This window comes from Centropristis striata, chromosome 8 (genome assembly GCF_030273125.1).
Source record: "Centropristis striata isolate RG_2023a ecotype Rhode Island chromosome 8, C.striata_1.0, whole genome shotgun sequence".
NCBI lineage: Eukaryota > Metazoa > Chordata > Actinopteri > Perciformes > Serranidae > Centropristis > Centropristis striata.
In genome coordinates this window covers 32,632,791-32,654,105 of record NC_081524.1, presented here as the reverse complement: position 1 = coordinate 32,654,105, position 21,315 = coordinate 32,632,791, and the positions used below count along the sequence as shown (strand labels likewise).

Here is a 21,315-nt window from a genome sequence, read left to right as displayed (position 1 = left end):
TTGACACATCGTGTCTACAGTGGGCCGAATAGTGAAAATTCAAATATGGATATGGATGTTAGTGTTTTTTAAACTATTTTTACAAAACTTTTTGATATAAACAGCCTAATTAACATATTATATGGCCTAATAATTACCTTGATATACACTATGTTGTCATTCAGCACTACATTCTGAACTAGAAGGTCCCTCAGTATCACTGTTTTTTATTTAGTCTTTGAAGGTACATGACTTTCTTTAGATCCATCCATGTGCTCGGCAGTCTGCCGATGTGACCTGGTGCTGGTAAAAACCTACGTGACTGTCTGGGCCTCATTCATGACTTTCTATTGTTTATTTTGTTTTGTCTTTTTTGGGCTTCCATGATCACATCCTCATACGCTCAACAGCACTACTTACACTGTCATCCCTGTCGCCTCCCCCCGAAACACACCCACCCAGCCATCCACTCCTCTGCATGTGAGTATCATGCACACAGGAAGAGAGACGTGCTGCTGAAACAATAGACAGACATTGTCACTGCAGCCAGCAGCCACAGTGCAGACGAAGAAGTGGCACATAGATGGGACATTATGTCATTTTGTTTCTCAAAATACATGTAGTGTAATTTTAAAGGAACTGTTTTTCTGGTTAATTAATCGCTGTTTAATAGCTTATTAAATGTGTATGTTATGGCTTTTACCTGGAGGACTGTGGCCATGATGACTGCAGACTAAGAATCTCTGATTAATAAATGAAAACAGAAAGAAAGAAAGAAACAACAAAAAGAGAAAATTGAAGTCTAAATTAAACTCTTAACAAACAATATGGGACTAAACACAATATATCTAATTCCTAACTAACAAAGAAGGCCAGCAGGTGAATAATATGGCTATATCTTTTCAGGGCCTGGGGCAAATGTCCACCTCCTCCTCCCTCCCAGGCTCTCTGCCTGACTGTCTGTGTCTCTACGTGCCTGGTCCAGGGTCAGTGCCAGTGGAGGCCGCCATGGCAGGAGATAACACTAACTAGCTTCCTGCCATTACTGCTAATTGCCCCGTGGCCCGGAACAGTGCAGACACCCTGGGTGGGGCGTGACTGAGGAGTGTGTGTGTCTGTGTGTGAGTTTGAGAAATGTAGGTTATTCACATGTCTGCAAATGTTACCTACCCATTCACATAGCTGACGTTACCACTGTATGTGTCCTCTGTCCGAGGGACACGTGGTTGCTGTGTCAGCATTATTGGTCCATTCGGGTAAACACAAGGTGAGAGGATGAAGGGTTTATAGACAGTGGAGGAATGGGTGAGAGAGATGGTATGTTTACATTTAAACTGGCTAAATTGCTCTGAGCTGACTGACGTAAATTCAGAAATGGAGAAGCGGTTGTGTAGTTGATCTGGTGTGTTCGATATAAAGAGCAGCCCAGTTGCCAGATAAAAATGTTTTCTACAAACCACAGAAACATTGATCTAAAACATTTGGTTGTTTTTTGTTTGTTTTTCTCCATTTTTAGGTTAACTGCTCATTAATGCAAGTATCTAATCAACCAATCACATGGCAGCAACTCAATTGATTTCGGCATGTAGACATGGTGAAGACGACCTGCTGAAGCTTGAAGCAAGCATCAGAATGGGCAGTGGCGGTTCTACACAGGGGCCTACAGGGGCCACTGCCCCTGTGAAGAAGCCCTTGGCCCCTGCTGTGGCCCCTGTGTCAAATTAATGATAAAATAATCAATTTGTAAAGATGAGAGACGGAACAATTCTTACCTGTTTTTTGTTCAAACAATGTCTCATTATACACAAAAGGAACCCAGAATGTGTACATTGTATAATAGTAAAAAGATAATTCTCACTGTGCTGCACTTTTAAAATAAAAAAAGGAATTGTGCACAAAAATGAGAAATGTCATTGTCGTACAAAAATAGTTGGTAAGTCTCATTGTTTCAATCAATTTGTTTGTATCTTCCAAATATACTTAAATGAGATTTTTAAATAAGCTAAAATAAAGGTTTTGAATGCTTAAATATCATCTTTGCTGTTTTTTAATGTGCCCCTCTGATTAAACACTGGCCCCTGCTTGCCCCCCACAGTAAAACTGATCTAGAACCACCACTGAAAATGGGGAAGCAAGGGGATTTGGCCAGACTGGTTTGAGGTGATAGAAAGGCAACAGTAACTCAAATAACCACTTGTTACAACCAAGGTATGCAGAAGACCATCACTGAAGGCACAACACGTCAAACCTTGAAGCAGACGGGCTACAGCAGCAGAAGACCACACCAGTTGTCACTTAATTAGGTACACCTTGCTAGCTTATAAAGTGGCTGGTGAGTGTAGGTCCCCTGTCTGGACGGTGAGAGGGAAAGTGGATGGTACCTACCAACCCAGAACATGTTGGTTGGTGCCAAGTGGCAGTCATCATGTGTCCCTATGAGTTTCAGCAGTTCAGATTCACAATCAACATACCTATGTTTAAAAAATACAGAGATTCCATCCCTGTCGCCTCCCCCCGAAACACACCCACCCAGCCATCCACTCCTCTGCATGTGAGTATCATGCACACAGGAAGAGAGACGTGCTGCTGAAACAATAGACAGACATCGTCACTGCAGCCAGCAGCCACAGTGCAGACGAAGACGTGGCACATAGATGGGACATTATGTCATTTTGTTTCTCAAAATACATGTAGTGTAATTTTAAAGGAACTGTTTTGCTGGTTTATTAATCACTGTTTAATAGCTTATTAAATGTGTATGTTATGGCTTTTACCTGGAGGACTGTGGCTATGATGACTACAGACTAAGAATCTCTGATTAATAAATGAAAACAGAAAGAAACAAACAACAATAAGAGAAAATTGAAGTCGAAATTAAACTCTTAACAAACAATATGGGACTAAACACAATATATCTAATTTCTAACTAACAAAGAAGCCCAGCAGGTGAATAATATGGCTATATCTTTTCAGGGCCTGGGGCAAATGTCCACCTCCTCCTCCCTCCCAGGCTCTCTGCCTGACTGTCTGTGTGATGTCTGAGATTCATCATATCTGTGGTTTGCGGAGGCATAAAAGTAGTATTAAACAACTGCTTACTGGTTATTAACGGCTGCAATCCTGTGTGTAGGGACATAAATATGTAGAAACACAGACATAATGGTATGGACTGTATATAAAAAGAATGCATACAAGGGTGACAGTGCATTTATGTCCTTGATGACTTTCCTGTGCCATACAAAAAGGGAGGAGAGGATGTTTAGAAGTGGCACTGTATGTTATCACTGGTCCATCTGCAGATGTCTACAGCAGGCTATATGACCCTGGGGAGGCCTGCCAGTGGGCTGTATGTATCTAACAAGGACATGGGACATGGACAATTTAGCTTCAGAAATGAAAATACCAAAACATAATGGATAAAATAGTCATCTTCAGACACTGCAGGTTTAGTAAATCAAATAAAAATCCAATATAAGGATGTATCAGTCCTTAAGGGTGGTGTGTGTTTGTGTATAGTGTAGCTGAAAACAAATTTCCTCTTGTGAACTATGTCAGAGGGACTTTTTCTCACCAACTGGCTCTGCAACCGTTACACATGCTTCATCAGCTGAAAAGCTGGTGGCAGCGACCACAGATGCTCACCGATAGTCTATAGTGTCAGAGTTTTAGAGGTCATGAAGGGTTTTTTTTTTTTACTTTGCTGTTTCCCCCTATTTCCAGTCTTTGTGCTAAGCTGCTATAGTCACATATACTGCACAGACATTGTAGCATCTTCTCATCAAACTCAGCCGCAAAGCAAATAAACGTATTGGTAACGCTTTATATTAAGGTCCTTGTAATAACCATTAATTAACAAGTAATAAGGCCCTTGTAAGTTCTTACAAGATGCTTATTAACATTATTGTGTGTTTATAAGCTTATATAAGTGTTAATAATGGCATTAAAAACACCCATGACCCACCCATTATGTTCTTTGCCATGCCTTTATTAATCTTATTTTGTTTGCTTATTGACATTAAAATATACTTTATTGCTCATCTGTTATAAGTTAACTATAAGTTAACTATGCTTTTTGCAACTTCCGGATCTAAAGCGAGAACAATGCTTTATTACTTGTTAGTTAATGTTATTAAGGACCTTATTATAAAGCGTTACCAACACATCTGCCAAGAAGTCAAATATTTCTTTAAACCAAGATTTGCTGACTTTCACAAGTGTGGTTGTTTACTTGTATGTCTTGCCCCCCTCTGTATTCATTGGGGTCCATGTTGTCATGTGCTATTGGATGTACTCATTGAGAAAAAAAATAAAAAAATTAGATCCCATCTTCATGTGGCAGAAGACCTTTGGACCTGAGCAGCCTATTCCTCTGAAGCTTCATCGGATAAATGTGAGCATCGCTCTCGGTAGAGGAAGTCCACAGACTTAAGAGGACTTGGCTGACTGAGAGTTACAGACTTTGAAAAGATTACAGGATCTTCTGAGAAGTTATTAGTTATCTTGTGTCAGTGTGTATGTCTACAGTATGTTGATGACAAGACGGCATCAAAGCAGGCAACATCCTGTGGGCAGCCCAGGGCAGGGCCAGTGGGCACAAGGCGGCAGCGAGGTGGGTGTCCTGGAGCAGGCACCACATCGTCTGCCTCAACACACACACGCACACACACACACACACACACACACACGTGCGCGCTTCCCAGGCACAAAAGGCCACTTTGTAATTGAAGTAGTGTCAGAACTCAGGGGAGGGAGAGATGGGAGGGACACACAAACACACAGCAGCAATTAACCAATTTAACTTAGAAATCAATGTTACATTTACAGTGTTGTGTACTAAAAAATATTTAAGTAAGTAAGTAAGTATTTACAATATACCGTGTGGTTTTATTTAAATTAATGACCACTGCAAAACAACAGGACATGACTAGTGTTTGATATTTCAGCATCATCTGGATGTTGTAAATTCACAATTTCACTTTTCTTATTGTGTTGTTATGTTAAATATATCCTAATTGAGCAACACTGCTGGCAGAGCTCAAAAATTGAATACAATTAAGTGTTCTGTGTGTTTAATGATACAGTACTTAACTGTAGTACTTGTGTCTGTGGTAAATCTCACTTGACTTGTCAAACTATTTTTTACAAATCAAAGTTGTGTTTGGGTTGTTGTTTTTTAGAACTCACTGAAAAAGAAGAAAAACTCAAAATAAAGTCAGTAGGCATTACAAGTTCAGTCAATTATATATAAAACAAATGAAATATGAAAAATTAAGTTTGACCACAGTTTGGGAAACACCAAAACACATCATTAGAAAACGATGCACATGTCAGAGACACATGACTTACTTGTGTCTATACAGACATTTATACAGTATAACAAAGCTCAGCTTAGCCTACAGATCAGTACTGATTACTGAAAAATACCCAAAAGCAGATTTAAAGTTTAGTTCACATCTAAAAGTTTCAATGCATTTACCAGTCACATGCTTTTATTACAGCTAATGACTCATTATTCAGCGCAAATTAGCTCACAGTCAACAGCTGATTGACCAAACACAAAACAATTTAGAGTTCTCCAGACTTTGTCCCTGCTCACTGTTACATCGGCAACAACACAACAGCTTTAGTATACAGACATACGAAGCACAGCCCATAATAACATCAACTGCACAGCCACAAAGTTAAAGGTTAGCAAAACTATTAATCAGAAGAACCAGTAGTCAGGACCGATATTATGTTATGTAAGACTGTAATTAAAATATGATCACCACACAAACTCACCATTTAAAAGTTCCTGCTGTGTGTCTGCAGCGTCCAAGGTATGTTAGCAAAACAGAGGCTTCGTCACATAATGACCTTTCAGCTGCCTCAGGTGGCATAAACTGACTGATGACAGTCCGTTGATTTTATTAATAGCTAAATTATTAGTCACTGTTAAATGTTCTGGATAAGGTCCACTGAAGCCGTCAAAAAAATAGAAATAAGTCAAATAAATGTAAAATACATTTGATAAAAAGGCCACTTTGGACATCAAGGGGCATAGAGGCAGGAGCTCAAGCTACCCCGCTTCACATGGCTGGTAGGAACTACAGTTCTCACATAAAACTGCTGACAGAGGTCAAAATATTTTTTGTAATTTGTTTCATGATGGTAAATGGTCCTTCACTTATATAGCGCTTTTCTAGTCGCTTTGCGACCACTCAAAGCGCTTTACACTACAGACTGCGCTCATTCACCCTTTCACACACACATTCATACTGGTGGCAGAGGCTACCCTAAACGGTCCCACCTGCCACCATTGGGAATTCATTCACACACCGATGAACACAGCACATCGGGAGCAATTTGGGGTTCAGTATCTTGCTCAAGGATACTTTCAGCATGTAGGCTGCAACGGTCAGGGATCGAACCACCAACCCTCCGGTTGGGGGGCAACCCACTCTACCAACTAAGAGCCACATGCCGTAACATGCTGGTCTCTAAATAAGATTGCTTTACTTATCTACTTATTTATTTTATTGGCTCTTTGAGCACCACAAGAAAACTACTACATAGTCCTGTTTTGTTTTGGAGAAAACAGACATCTCTATGGCCGATATCTCCAACACTGCAACTCACACCTGAACAATCTAGATAAATTAATTAACAGCACTAACAGATAAGACACTGGACACCTGAAGGCACTCGAAAGAGAGGACGACCCAAAGAGACCTGGCGTTTAACAGTGGAGAAAGAACTGAAAACCATGAAGCAGACCTGGAGTTCTATCCAAAAGCTCGCCCAAAACAGACAGGAGGGGAGATCCTTTGTTGCTGCCCTACAGGCCACTAGGCATAAAGGGCAGTAAGTAAGTAAGTAAACTAACAGATAAGAGAAATTTGTATTTTTTAAATTGAGGTGAACCTTGCCTTTAGAGAAGGTGGCGCCTTTCATGGTAACCCCAGCCACCAGTGTATGAATGTGTATGTGTGTGTGTGTGTGTGTGTGTGTGTGTGTGTGAATGGGTGAATGCTGAGTGGTTGCAAAGAATAGAAAAACGTTATACAAATGCAGTCCATTTACCATTTACAATAATGCAGGCGCTAAGGAACAAAACTGTCATAATATTGTGTCACACAGAGCATCACCTGTAAGGCTGTTCATCTGATCCTGGTGACACCCTCTTCCTGTAGTGTGTTTAGCTATTAACTGTTTTATATGTGTACCCATAAATAAAGACCAGCCCTTTTATGTTTTAAATCTCTAGACATTTCAACTGTTAATGTGCTAATAAAACAACCAATAACGTGAATTTCTAACAGCAGCGACACTCAACAGAAAGCTTTCTGGTCTCTGTATAAATAAAGTTTTACAATCATTATGACTTATTTGTATGGCAACCCATATCTCGCAACACATGTCCATCAGACTGTCTTTATTTTGACATCTTAAAGAGTGAATGTGTTGTGTTTGTATTTTGTGCAATGAGTGAACCAAGTCAGTAGAAACAGTGATGGTGTGTTGCTGCCATCTATTGGTTGAATCAAATACATTAAATGCAACTTCTTGATTAAGATTATGTGTCAGCTATAGTAAAAAATAATTTATTGAATATAAAATGTTATTGTGTTTAGTAGGGTGGCCTTGATTAGGCGCACATCAGGCCAAAGAATAAGGCCAAATATAACGGTTTTTGGTAGCGTATGCATGGACAGAACAGGTACATGTTTATTTTTGAAGGTAAGGGAGAAACAAGAGTCTTGTTTGTTTGGACAATATCCATCAATAACTAAGTTGTGTAATTATGCACAGGCATGTGCATTACACATTAAGGGTTACTATAATTGTTTAATGAAAAAATCAATAAAGGAGGTAGTTTACATAGATCAGAGTGATATTACAGCAGTGTTTATCAACCTTTTTGTGGCAAGGCAGACTAAAGTGCAAGCCAAACTCTCTCTCTAACGATTGGAACCTGTTCTTGTTTACCCACACCACAACTTTGTATGTACCCCTTTTAAAACCTGAACAAACTATACTGGAGCAGGCTGGCAGTCTCAGGGAGAGACAAAGGAGTAAGCAGGCCGTCTCGGGCGTGGACGAGGAGGCTGGATGAGTCTTTGTGCATTATTTGCTAGGCTAGCCTTTTAGTAGCTGTGTCTTTGGGGATACGAGCCTAGGTTGGTTTTGCAATTGTAACACTGTCCCTTGATGTGTTGCAGTCCAATAATCAGGACTTTACACTAGGACATGGAGCAGTGGCAGTTCTAGACCGGTTTTATTGTGGGGGCCAAGGAGGGGCCAGTGCTTAATCAGATGGGCACATTAAAAATCGTCAAAAATGATATTTAAACATTCAAAACCTTTATTTTAGCTAAAAGTCTCATATTTGGAAGAACAACATTGATTGAAGCAATGAGACCAACATTAACAGTTATTTTTATACGACAATGGCATTTCTAATTTTTATGCACAATTACTTTTTTTAATTTTGAAAGTGCAGTACAGCGAGAATGATCTTCATATTCAGCTTTTATTGTGCAATCTGAGTTCCTTTTGTGTACAATGAGATATCGTTTGACCAAAAAATAAGTAAGAATTGTTCCGTCGTTTATCGTTATAAATTGTTCATTTTATTATTAATTTGACACAGGGGCCACAGCAGGGGCCAAGGGCTTCTTCACAGGGGCAGTAGCCCCTGGAGGCCCCTGTGTAGAACCGCCACTGACATGGAGTAGTCACATTCTAATCCATCATCACTGAATTTAATCAGTTTGTCTGCCTGATTTCAAACATGTAAACATAAAAAAGAGGCGATCTGTTTCAAAAATAAAGATTTCTTACACACACACACACACACTGTTAATTCACAGTCTATTGCGTGTGTGAGATGGAGTTTTTCCTTCTTTCCTGATACAGACAGATAAGCACGTTTCTCTATCACCATGCTGCCATTGATTTGAAGTGAAAAGGGGTATAAAATACCCGCGGTAGTGAGTCGCAACTTGTTAATCAAAACTATTTTATTAGAATTGAAAATAATACAGACTAATATAGTGGCCGGCTGCATGGCCGACAACCGGCAACCACTCAAACTGCGAACTACTGGGGATCCTTTTGAGGAAAAGTTTTAAAAATAGTTATTTTGAGGGTAGTGTAGAATTTGCCTCTGTATTGGGAATCGAGTGTGCACAAAGTAATAATATAGGAAATTAAAGAGTAGTTTATAATGTTTTGTATTGTTGTATACTGTATTAATTGTGGGTGGTTGTCACAAAATCGATTGGCCGCATTTTGTGCCCATCAAAATTAAGTACCACTGCACTCTGCACGGCCTATAGTTTAGACCAGGCATGTCCAAACTATTCCACAAAGGGCCGTGTGGCTGCAGGTTTTCGCAATCAACTGTCTGAAGACTGAGATCAGTTGATTAACTGAGTCAAGTCTGATGTGCTGCTGCTTGGTTGGAACGAAAACCTGCAGCCACACGGCCCTTTGTGGTATAGTTTGGACATGCCTGGTTTAGACTAAGTGTGCCACAACAAAGCAATGATGAAGACGATGTCAGTCTTGTTGGTGGAGGGCATGCTTGGACATGTTTAGACCATAGACTGTATAGACACGTGCCTTTAGCTTTCAGTTAGATTTCAAGAGGACCTCACACAAACACAGGCCTTTTACTGTGAGGCTGAGGCCTGTCTGATGCCACATTTAGTGACTCTGTCCACTGTTTTGTTTTTTTGCCAAAGTTTTATGATACAGGGATATCCCTTACAGAAAAAGTCAGATTACCAAGTAATTTGACTATTCGTTTAGTATTAACTTTAATGCCAAAACAAGCAAGCAACCCGTAATACAGTTAAGATATTAAAGGAATGCACATAAACTCAATAATAGTGAATCAAAAGTTTAATAAAGTCAGTCAATGGAGTGCCACCTATCTGTTAAAATGTCACAATACTCCAGTAATAAAAACATCAATGATGGATAAAATGTGCATGATAAAAGCCCAGAAGCAGTATAACGGAATAGAGGTGTAAAATATAATCGTAATTTAACAAAAATGATTCAATAATTACCCCATTAATTTAAAAAAAAATGTGTCCCTTTCATTTTCTTTTGCAAGGAGTTTGGCAGATTGAGACTACTGAGAAATTAAATTCTCAAATAATTAAATCTAGATTATATACACAACACAAGAGGCTGTTTTAATGTGTTTGTTTGTCAATGATATTGTCAATTCATTTGTGGAAAAAAAATATAGTTTGACGAAAAGGTAATAACCTGTTTATATGAATTAAAGCAAAAAAAAAAGGATACAGTGAGTTGAGTGTAGATGAAACACCTTTCTTAGCAAATTGTAAATGTTAAAAATCAGTACAAAAACATTTGTAAATATGTTTCACATAATGACTTAGTTACAAACTAGTTAGTAGTAAAGCATTTTTTTATGTGCAATAGTTACATCATATAATGATATTATGCAAGCTAATAATAAAATGCTTTTAGCTTTGTGCCTGGTTAGCCACTTGTCTTGATATGATTTCTGTAGCTCTGTCTTTCCTCTCGGTCTTTGCTCCAGTTGATGGTCAATCCAGACTCCATGGCAGAGAGAAGCCCTCACTCTCCATCTCAGCCCGAATGGCCTTTGTGAATTTGGCCAGTTGCTCTGAGCTGAAATGGTTTTTCCAGTCTCCTGCAACACCTAACACGAAAACACATGCATCAAGACAGTCACATAAAGCATGGAAACAATCAAATACACCAAAATTAAGAGCATGGGTATTAACAGCAGAACAAAGTTTAGAGATGGAAAGACTAACTTTTAGAAATAGGGAACAAATACATATTTGGAATAAGTTATACTGTAAAGAAAGGCTGGTAAAAACAGTGGAAATATTTAATCAAATTAAGGAGATGAACTAAATGGTCCCCTCCCCAACATTAACACACACAGATTCATGAACACGCATACATGTACCACCGCTTATTTTCTCATATTATTATCTTTTTTTTTTTTTTTTTTGTCGTTAGTTTGTTGTTTATTCCTTTTCTTGGAGATCCTCATTTGGGGAATACCAGTTTGCCTTGTATATATGTTTGTCTGTTTACCCTATATTTTTGTTATTTACTTTGTGAATATATACCTTTAAAAAAATGGGGAAAAATGTAAGGTACAATATTGTAAAGAAAACGAAATGACTGATTATGTTTGTGAAAGTAAGAAGCCTTGCAATAAAGTATTAAAAAAAAAAGACAGTCACATGAGTCTCTGTTGTGAAAGAAAATCACCTGTTTAGTAGAACTATGCAGGTGACTATGCAATATAAAGCGCACTGACAAAAGCGAAGAAAGTGATCACGGACACACAGAGCCTCACCTTTCCTGAGGAATGGAGATTTGTCAGGGTCCATGTATTGCTTAGGGACCAGGCTGAAGTTGGACATATCGTTGGTCTTCATCTTCCCGAAGGAGCAATGTTGTGCTATCTTCTGAATGACCTCTTCGCTCAGATTACGGTCCAGAAAATCAGCCATACGTCTGAGAGCTGCGGGGAGGTCCTAGCAGAGGGTCACATGGACATGGTCTTTCATTTATGTGAAGCAACAGGTGTGTTCCTTCACCTTATAACACATATGTATATAGATGATGTGGGCTCATTGTGAAGCCTTTCAAGATGAGCTTAATTTTGACTTGTCATATTCAATTAGCATTGCAGCTTTATTTACATTTTGTCTACTATTTTTTTATGCAGTTTTTTCCCAGTTCTGTCACCCATGTCTGATGGATCAGATTCTATTTTTTTTTCTTTTAAATTAATTCTTCTTTTCGAACCGAAAAAATAAACAACATAAACTACAACAGCGTAGGCTAGATGCATATACATATTCATACACATACTCACATAGACACCATTAAACAGATGTACATAAACATATAAACATTTACACACATACAGTTTATATAGCCCTATACATATACATGCATCTGCTAATAAGTAATAACATAGAAATAAGAACCAGTTAACTTAATATTCAATACGCATTTCCTTATATCATTTTGGTTAGAAAAAAAAAGGGAGTAGGCTGAAGTATAAAATACTTATCTAGGCCTCTCCCCTGATACTCAACACTTCAAAATAAGAAATTTTATCTCTATATATAGCCACTTAATGTCAAATAAATATGTATTATTATTATTAGTAGTAGTATTTATTTATTTAATTATTTTCTTATTAGTCAACCATAGTATATGAAAAAAAACTTAGATCTGAGAATTTGTATTACTCCCGCAGAGAAAACAAACGAACAAACAAACAACAACAACAAAAAACACTGAAGGCAGTTACAAGAACGTCCTCATCCAGTTTGCGACCTATACTTTTTTAGCATATCATTTTTCATAAGCCTTTTTAACTTAACAATTGTTGTGCATGATTTCATTTCATCGCTGCAGCATATTTGAATCAATATACCTGACTACACAGGCATACTATATCTAAGGTATCATTTACTCATGCTGAATATGATTACACATTACACTGTAAATTGATTTGTTTTGACTGCTGGTCAAAATAATGTGCTATCCCATCGAGGTAACTGTGGCTGCTGAGTGAAGTTTTGAAGTCTATCCCAACTCCTTCGCTACTTGTGCAGGCTTCATACATTGCCAATGGTTAATTTACACGGAAACCTTGTCCTCCACAATGTAAATGTCTGCACCACAAGCTAGATCAGGGGTAGGCAACCTGCGGCTCCGGAGCCCCATGTGGCCTTTCAAGCTATCTGCAATGGCTCCCTGTGGCTATGACAAAAAAATTATACAAAATTAAACGTTTATTTTTTTACAAATTTGTGGATTATATATGGCAGTAAAATCCTTTTAAAAAAACAAGTCTAGTTTAGAGTTTCCCAGTTAGACTAGCTTTTGATTTCAAATCTCCTGAGATATTTCTTCGGCTTCCAGCCTCTGATTATCACTTACTCCTAGCTGCATTCTGACAAAATCCTATAAATAAATGCTCATTATGACCTATTATTAATGTTGGTAGGCTAATTTAGACCTAGTAGGCTGTTTTATCTTAAGTCCAAGGCCTTTTCTCTTATTTTGGCCGGCAGTTGACATTGGGCAAAGGGTCATCAAAATACAACCTGTTTGCGTGTCAAAACAATTAGTGGCTTTAAAATTAATTTTACATGGTATACAATAATGTGTTTATTATCACATAACACAATCAGTTGTTAGTTGTAGCAAAGTAGTTTACTTGTACTAAAGTAAAGAAAAAAGAAAAGAAAACTAAACACAGTATTAGGGACGGGAAAAAGCAAATGGGATAGCAGAGGGGTTTTTTTTCGTTTGTTTTACCTGAACCATTTCTTCATATGTGATGTACATTATTCTGTTTCCCAACTCTGCAGATTTCCAGCCCTTCACATGGTCTGTCCATTTTCCAAACAGCACTGCAGACAGCAGAACCAAGTATAAATGCACACAACAACTGTGCTACTTTAGTGGACATGACAATCGAAGATGACTTTGTCTTTCACCTGCTTTTAACATACAAAATCTGGTCACATGGTAATATACCAGAATGCTGAACCACTCTGCTGCTGAAATACATTTTTCGGAGGTGAGATGTCTGACCTTTGCCCTCAAGGAATGTGTCCATGAATTCATCGAAGGTTCCTGGATCATCAAGGAATTTGGCCATCTGATGGAAGAAGTATGAAGACACCAGAACGTCCTTTGGGTTCCTCATGACATTGATCACCTATGGCAGCAACACCAGAGACTAATTCAATAACATAATTGGTGAAATGTGCATTAAATATTTATTACGGAAATAAAACTGTGACAAAGATATTGTTAGTTATAGGCAATTACTAGTAGAAAGTACAAGTTATCACAGAAACAGAAAAGAGCCCCTTCAGCCAAAGATGTTTCCAAAATAAAATTAAATAAAAAAAAAAAAAAGCTTCAGGATGATGTTCCTGGAGATATAGAGGTTAATGAAGAATCTGACTCTGTTTTTTATATATAAAAGATATACATTGATTCATCTCAACACTACTGATGACATACTTGCACAGTGGGTTCAAGCGATATATCACACACCCTTTTACCTTAGCTTTGGAGGTGTGGAAGGACTCAGGCATGAGGTGGTAAGGAAAATGTGTGACCATTGCCCGCGGAGACGACAGCTTATCCACAACTATTGCTAATCTTTTCTCCTCCAGCCAGGGGACCCTGTCCCAGTTAGGAATGGTTTTGATCGGCGTCGTATCCCCCCCATTCAGCAGCAGTGGGAGGATCTCCTGCATCCAGACTGTACCTGCAGGAAGGAACAGCAGATATTACATGACAAGACAGCTACTAGTTATAACTTCTACCTCCAGAATCAAAAGTTTCATTGGTTGTACTGGGTGCCTAACTTTTTCATTTAGATACAAAATTTTCATCACCTGACGCAACAATAATACATTTCAAATTTTTTTGTAATTTCCCATAAACAATGGCAATTAATTAACAACTATTTTTTTTAGTCAAAGGATGCCATCCCAACTGTCAGAAGTGCACTGGAAGTTGAGGGTCCCTGGGGTCCTACAGTTAATGTCCCTGTCCCTCACTGTGAAGGAAAATGTGTGCAAGTGAAAATGGCCAAGATGGGGTTTAACCCCTTAAAGCTGCGAAAGCGGATACGTCGTTTTGTAGTATTTGTAGTTTTTTTCCACCTATTTTCAGTCTCTTGGCCAATGAAATGCATCAGAATACATGTGGGAGTGTTGCAATCCAACATGGGACTTTTCCAGAACTTTGAAATCATCACCAATAAAAGACACAAAATAACCAAAAAGGACACAAAATTATTAAAAAAGACACAGAATTACCAAAAAAGACACAGAATTACCAAAAAAAGACACAAAATTACCAAAAAAGACACAACATTATTCAAAAACAGACACAGAATTGCCAAAAAAAGACATACAATTACAAAAAAAAAACTTCAGGTTTTAGGGGCTTATTTTAAAATCCCCCAAAGGTTTTACAGGCATTTTTTTCCAGGCGTTTTAGGCCTAAATGGGTTAATTGCAGTTCACTTGTTTACATCACGCATTGTTATGTTCAAAGGTTGTGATGTCATTTGAGGAGGAGTAAGATAAGAGAATATAAAGCAATAGTATATAGTCTATAAGCAAAGCCTGACACTGAGAGTCTGTTGAGAAATGCATTGAGGAAACCTTTAAAATTAAATTATCTGACTCCAACAGTAACCTCTCACCTCTTTTTTTCGTTTGATGGGGAATGGTGAGCGGGAGAAGTCCAAGTTCTCAGTTTAACATCATTTTATTACCACACGTCAAGAAATGTGCAGTTACATAGTTTCTGGGTTCAAACATCACTTCCCTGATTTACATGATTAAGGCGGATCAGTTCATGAGGTCTGGACCCCTCTTCTGTCCCTCAAACCCTTTTTTATAACCTAACAGAGGTTTTACTAAGAATGTGGGTAGAAATTTCCAGAAAGTGCGTCCTACTCGAACCATTGATTCGTCAGTTTTCAATATTATTATTATATTCAATATTGTGGGCACACCATGTCACCAAGCAAGTCAGTGACCTGACCTGTTGCCAAAACATTCAACAGTACCTCCTGCCTTGTTATGACTTGCAGAGTGATGGTGGGAACACAGATTTTGCAATGTTAACATAAAATACAAAACATAAAATATATCTTTTTGTGATGATAGAATCTTACTTAGTTTAAGCAGATGGAATAAATGTATTTAGTTTTGGTGTATCTAGAGTAATCATAGTTTTAAAACAATATTAGCACATGATCATTGTATCAAAAGCATCTTACATGATTAATCTATAAATGCATAGAGAGAGGGCACACACATCGTTAGTGGATGCATGGATAGTGACCTAGTCAATCAGATAGTGATCCCCATGCACAGAGACATACAACAGAGACAGGATAACAGATTATTTCTAACAAGTTCCTGTCAGAAAAAAAACTGACATAACTGCACACCCCAACATCTTTCACGTGAGACCTTTTTCACCTTTATTTTTGTGCATTTGGGCAAGTTGGCACCATTAAAAGTATGGTGAATTACCAATTAGCAGTTCCCGTTTACATTGTATCCACGTATGTACAAACATATCTGCATGGCAATCTATTCCTGTAATCATTGATTCATCACAACAATGTTAAACGTGACCACTGAGTGCCATTTACTTTAGTATGACATTAAGTCATTTCTTTTGTTCATATCTTGAGTCTGAATTCTTGCAATCTGGGAATTCAGTCTTATCACAGAGACCCGTTGATGCTGTCTGTTGTATGCTGTGCTTGGTTATTGAAAGCTCTCTGAGGCTTACTCAGAACATCCCAGAAAAACTGGTAAAGGAGGCTGGTTTACTTCCGCTGCCAGCTTTGGTGAACAACCAACTATAGGGAATGTAGTTTGCTCTGCTTCACAGAGACATGGCTGCATGGGAACATACCGGATATCCTGCTTGAACTATAGCTGGCTTCTCCCTAGTTCGGGCGGACAGAGGGAAACAGAGCAGTAAGAAGAGAGGAGGAGGGCTTGCTGCTCGGGGGGGTTGGCTTTTAAATGATTTATTAAAGCTGTAGTCCCAAAGGTCTTAGCAGAGGACCCCCCTCTAGATATTTCGGCTGAGCACTCGCTGCAGACCACAATTCTTTTTTCTGTCTCCGTAACTTTGAAATACTTCCACTGCCGACATCTTTGTTTATGTTTACCGCGTCACTGCACGTTGTTTGCTTGCATCATTAAAACGCGCCGCTAATATTTAATAAATATATATATATATTCAGCCTTGTTTTTCACTTATTCCACCGGATACCGAATGTGCCTTTTTTTGCAATATTCAGTTACCGAATACTCGGCCCATCCCTACTGGAGATGCCAACAAACTTAACAAGTTGATGAGAAAAGCCAGCTCTGTGGTGGGTCTGGAGCTGGACAGTCTGGAGTCAGTGGGTGAGAGGAGGATGAAGGACAAAATCAGAACCATCCTGGACAATCCCTTTCACCCTCTCCATGAGGAACTGTGGCAGCTGGGCAGCGCGTTCAGTCATCGGCTAATAACACCAAAGAGCCGGACTGAGCAATTTAGACGCTCCTTTGTGCCATCAGACTGTTAAACAGCAGTGGAGACCACAGCCTGTCATCCTCCCCCACTTCACAATAACATTTAAAATCTGCACAGAAACGCACAACTCATTGCACATATGTTCTCCAATTCACTGCCACTTTAACATGTTTACACACTATCTTATTCTATTTCATTTTTAGTGCTCTATTTTTATTAGGGGTGCACCGATCGATCGGCGACGATTTCCTTAATTTTGCGGGATTGGCCAATTCCTTTACGTCAATCTTAAAGGAAGATTGTCTAGCGATCTAAATAATAACCACCACCGGTGAAGCAGTGCTCCTAACTTTGTTGCTAAATTCAGCAACTTTTCAGACCCCCTTAGCGACAATTTTTCAAGAAAGCGACTGGAGACAAATCCAGCGACTGCTGAAGAGCCGCCGTTAGCGGCAGTTAGCTACAGTTAGCTCTGTAGCAGTACAGCATGTATGTGCTGCTGTTTGTTTCTTCTTCTACAGCTTGACATCTAGCCACCACACTGTATCATCAAATGCTACGCTGCCCCACATTTTTTTTTTCTTCCAGATATGATGAACTATTCGATTTTTTATGATTTAATGACTATTCGAATATTCGAAAATCGATGCCCTCCCTAGTTGTCTGTATGTTGTACAGAACAAAAACCACTTTATTTATGGTTGCAGTTCTTTTGTTAGTTTGTCCTGTAAATTGTTGCTATTTATTTTAAGTTCAATATTTTATTAACTACCTCAGACATTGTGATTTCCTTTATTTGTTAAAGAAAAATACTGCTGTGTTATTGTTTTTCAATATAATAAGATTCAAACAATGAAGGTGTATGCTGTGAGTTATAAAAAAAACGGTATCGGCCAAAATCGGAATCGGCAGGTCAGGCTTTTTAAAAATCGGTGATCGGCCAGAAAATTGCAATCGGTGCACCCCTAATTTTTATCACCTTAATCTGTCTTTACTCTGTACTTGTGCTGCTGCAACACCTGAATCATGAACTGCGTATCGTTCTTTGAAAGTTGTCAAATTTGAAAATTATAAGAAGACAGATTGCCAATGTGTTTTTCTTCACTGTAGCTCCTTTCAGAGACGGGCATGAGACGGGGTAGTGTGTTCTCACAACATGTGAGGCTAGATATACGCGCCTGTAACAACACACACACACACACACACACACACACACACACTGTGTATCACAACCTTTGAAGAGACTTGAACAGCTGTTGGTTTGCGTGTAAGTCAGACTTCTGAAGATTAATAAAAATGTGAATTATGTCTAAGACCGGGGCTCATTCTGACAAGAGGTAGACCGATATATCGGCCGGCCGATATCTGTATATATATGTCAACATCTGCCATTCGCTGGTGATCATGGGTGCTGATACCGGAAAAAAGAAAAACACATCAAATATGTGGACTCATCTGAGGCGCCACCACCTCCAGGCCTACAATAACATACACATTGTTTGCTATTCAACTGTTAATATGTTTTGTTTGTTTTGTTAATAAACGTTTTTTTTTTTTGTTTAAATTGAGACTTGTGTAACATTGGTTATCATTGTGTCATTTTTATCATGTAAATTGAGGGAGAAAAGGCTTCAAGAATCAGCCCAAAAAAATCGGCATCACATATCAGGGATCGGTTAAGACTGATGTCAAAATAATCGGTATCGGCATCAGCCTTAAAAAACCCGAATTGGTCTACAACTTGATTTATTACCTCAGAAAAAGTTTTTAGGACAAAAATATAGTCTCAATCGCTAGTAAAAAATATTCTTCAAGACAATTTGATGTTAATAGTTCTAATAATGGCCCCATTTAGAAGAAAATAGAAGATAAAAAATCGTATGGTTTGGGGCGTGGCTACCTTTGATTGACAGGTCACTAACAAGGCGAGCCGTCATCAGGAGAGAAGAAGAGCAATGCGTATCCACGGCAACATGTCAATAAAGCTATAACTATATAAAAAAAGAACTTTGCCCCTTTCACACTGTATTTTCACTTAATGACAGTTTATTTGAACGTTTCGTTCAGTAAAAATGTCTTGTTCAGCGTTTGGTTGGACTAATAGACACTCCAAGGAGTCGCTGAAAATCATGTTTTAGCTTGCAGTCTACATAACTTGGTTCAGATAGGCGTGATATTTCTCTGAAAGCAATGTTTTTGGTTACTTATTGCGAACAACGAATCTGTGAATATCTTTACCGAACTCAGTTCACAGTATAAATACAGAATGCAGGTTGCTATCCTTGTGCAGTTGTTTGTTAAACAGAGAAAACACTTATTATTAGTGCATGTCTGTATCTGTGCAGACAGAAACAGCTGTTAAAGCCGACTGACAGCTTATCCAGCTGTGATCCGCTGGCAGTCATTCCAGAAACGGACGTCCCTTATGACGCTACGGAGGATAGGATGTTTCTTAAAACTTTTACTCTCTCCTCGTCTGGTTTCCTTGCGTCTTTTTCTCTTTACCGTACCGTATCACCTTACTGTCACGATCACAACGAACACACGGGAATGCGTTTATATTATATCATTTATGTATCACTATTTGCGTCTGTACATAGACTATCCTGGTGATAAGATTCATTATTTACGACAAGAAAATCACTTGTTTAAAAAAATGCCATAGCCCATTTAAAACAATGTCAGAGTGGCCAAACATTTGTACTGATATTATCTATCATTTTGAAAAAGCCGGTGCGTCTTGGTGAATTTACACGTATAAACATGCTCCTTATATGTGTATACAGGTGAAAAACTACAATGTAAAAAAGTTTTACATCAACCAGGTAATAGTGGAACAGCAGAAAAGAGACAGTTTGCACATATATGAGAAATAATACACTATACCTGACTTGGGGTAAGTCACAGCAAACACATCGGTGTCTTCCACAGAGAAATTTCGTGCGTACTCCAAGCTCTCGGTGTTGTGAGCTTCAGAGGGCATGGGAATGCCATGGTAGTAAATGTACTTTTGTGAAGACATGATGATTGTGCCTGGCTCTGGGGTCTAAAGCTCTGCAGGGGACGGGTGGTCTCCCAGCCGACACTTTACTTCTTTTCCTCTCTCTCCCTGAGGTAGTCTGTCAGTTTCTCCTCTTACATATAGCTCATTTCTCTGGGCTCCTCCTTATTGGTTACCCCAGCTAGCAGGGCTGAACCACTATTATTTCTTTGCATTTTTTTGTTTGAATGGCAGCTCTGCACAGCAAATCACCAGCTGTTTTCTAATTCAGGGGTTGGAACCTCCATATGACCTGAGAGCCAAGATTGGTTTGCTCCCTGAAACCAGTTTACACACGCCTAAAAGTTCTTCTCCAGGAATGACATTGCTTTGGGCTCTGCTTTGTCAAACTCTGAAGTGATCAGTGCAGTGCTGCAGGCAGCAAGATCTGGACTGGTGTTGTTTCACATTGGTGAACGATCAGGAAGGATGAGAACAGGATTGAGTTGCCTAGACATTGATTTTAATGTTGGGTTGGGTTCTTTGAGGTCTGCACCCACAAGATTCCCTCCCACTGTGGAAGTGTTTAGAACCTCATAACTTGATACAAAATGTTGCAGTGTTAACTACAGGACCGATATTTGTGTTTTTTACTTGTATCTGCATTGGCCGATACATGCATGTGTTCACGATCAATTAGCCCATTTCACTGAGCCAACACCAGGTGAGGCTCGGTGCAACATCTGCCATTCTCTGGTGAGCTGCTGCTGATACCGGAAGAAAGAAAAACACATCAAATATGTAGACTCATCTGAGGCGCCAGCACCTCAAGGCCTATAACAACATACAGATTGTTTGCTATCCAACTATTAAAATGTTTTGTTTGTTTTGTTAATAAATGTTCATTTTTTTGTTTAAATTGAGACTTGTGTAACATTTGTCATTGTGTCATTTTTCTCATGTAAATGGGGGGAGAAAAGGCAATATCGGCTTCAAGAATCGGCCCAAAATAAATCGGCAGCACATATCAGGGATCGGTTAAGACTGAGGTCAAAATAATCGGCATGGGCCTTAAAAAACCCATATAGGTCGACCCCTAGTGTTAACATTGTTAATGCATTCCTGGCCTGGATATGATGGTGCTCCTAATGTCCAGCAAAAATGCATTACCTTGCATGGGTTGGAGTTGGTACCACCCTGAACCTTAGAGTCATGCTTCTCTTATTCTAACTGGAATTCACAGGGTCAAG

The 21,315-nt window shown here is 38.9% G+C and overlaps 1 protein-coding gene across 1 annotated transcript; it reads right to left on the bottom strand.

Moving 5' to 3' along the window:
• Positions 1 to 9,849: 9,849 nt before the first annotated feature.
• Positions 9,850 to 20,204, bottom strand: sult2st3 (sulfotransferase family 2, cytosolic sulfotransferase 3). Its single transcript, XM_059339362.1, has 6 exons — positions 19,972 to 20,204; positions 14,082 to 14,290; positions 13,603 to 13,729; positions 13,324 to 13,418; positions 11,339 to 11,519; positions 9,850 to 10,663 (listed from the first exon to the last, which is right to left on the bottom strand). Exons 1-6 carry the CDS (start codon positions 20,105 to 20,107, stop codon positions 10,548 to 10,550), a joined length of 864 nt encoding a protein of 287 aa, XP_059195345.1. The 5' UTR covers positions 20,108 to 20,204; the 3' UTR covers positions 9,850 to 10,547.
• Positions 20,205 to 21,315: the final 1,111 nt, after the last annotated feature.

Bases quoted from the DNA above. Each gene is read 5' to 3' on its own strand.
- sult2st3 (XM_059339362.1), bottom strand. From the start codon at position 20,107: ATGTCTTCACAAAAGTACATTTACTACCATGGCATTCCCATGCCCTCT. The intron at 13,419-13,602 runs GTCAGACATCTC...TGCTGTCTGCAG, and splicing joins CACATTCCTTGAGGGCAAAG to TGCTGTTTGGAAAATGGACA. The intron at 10,664-11,338 runs GTGAGGCTCTGT...TTTTCGTGTTAG, and splicing joins ATCTCCATTCCTCAGGAAAG to GTGTTGCAGGAGACTGGAAA.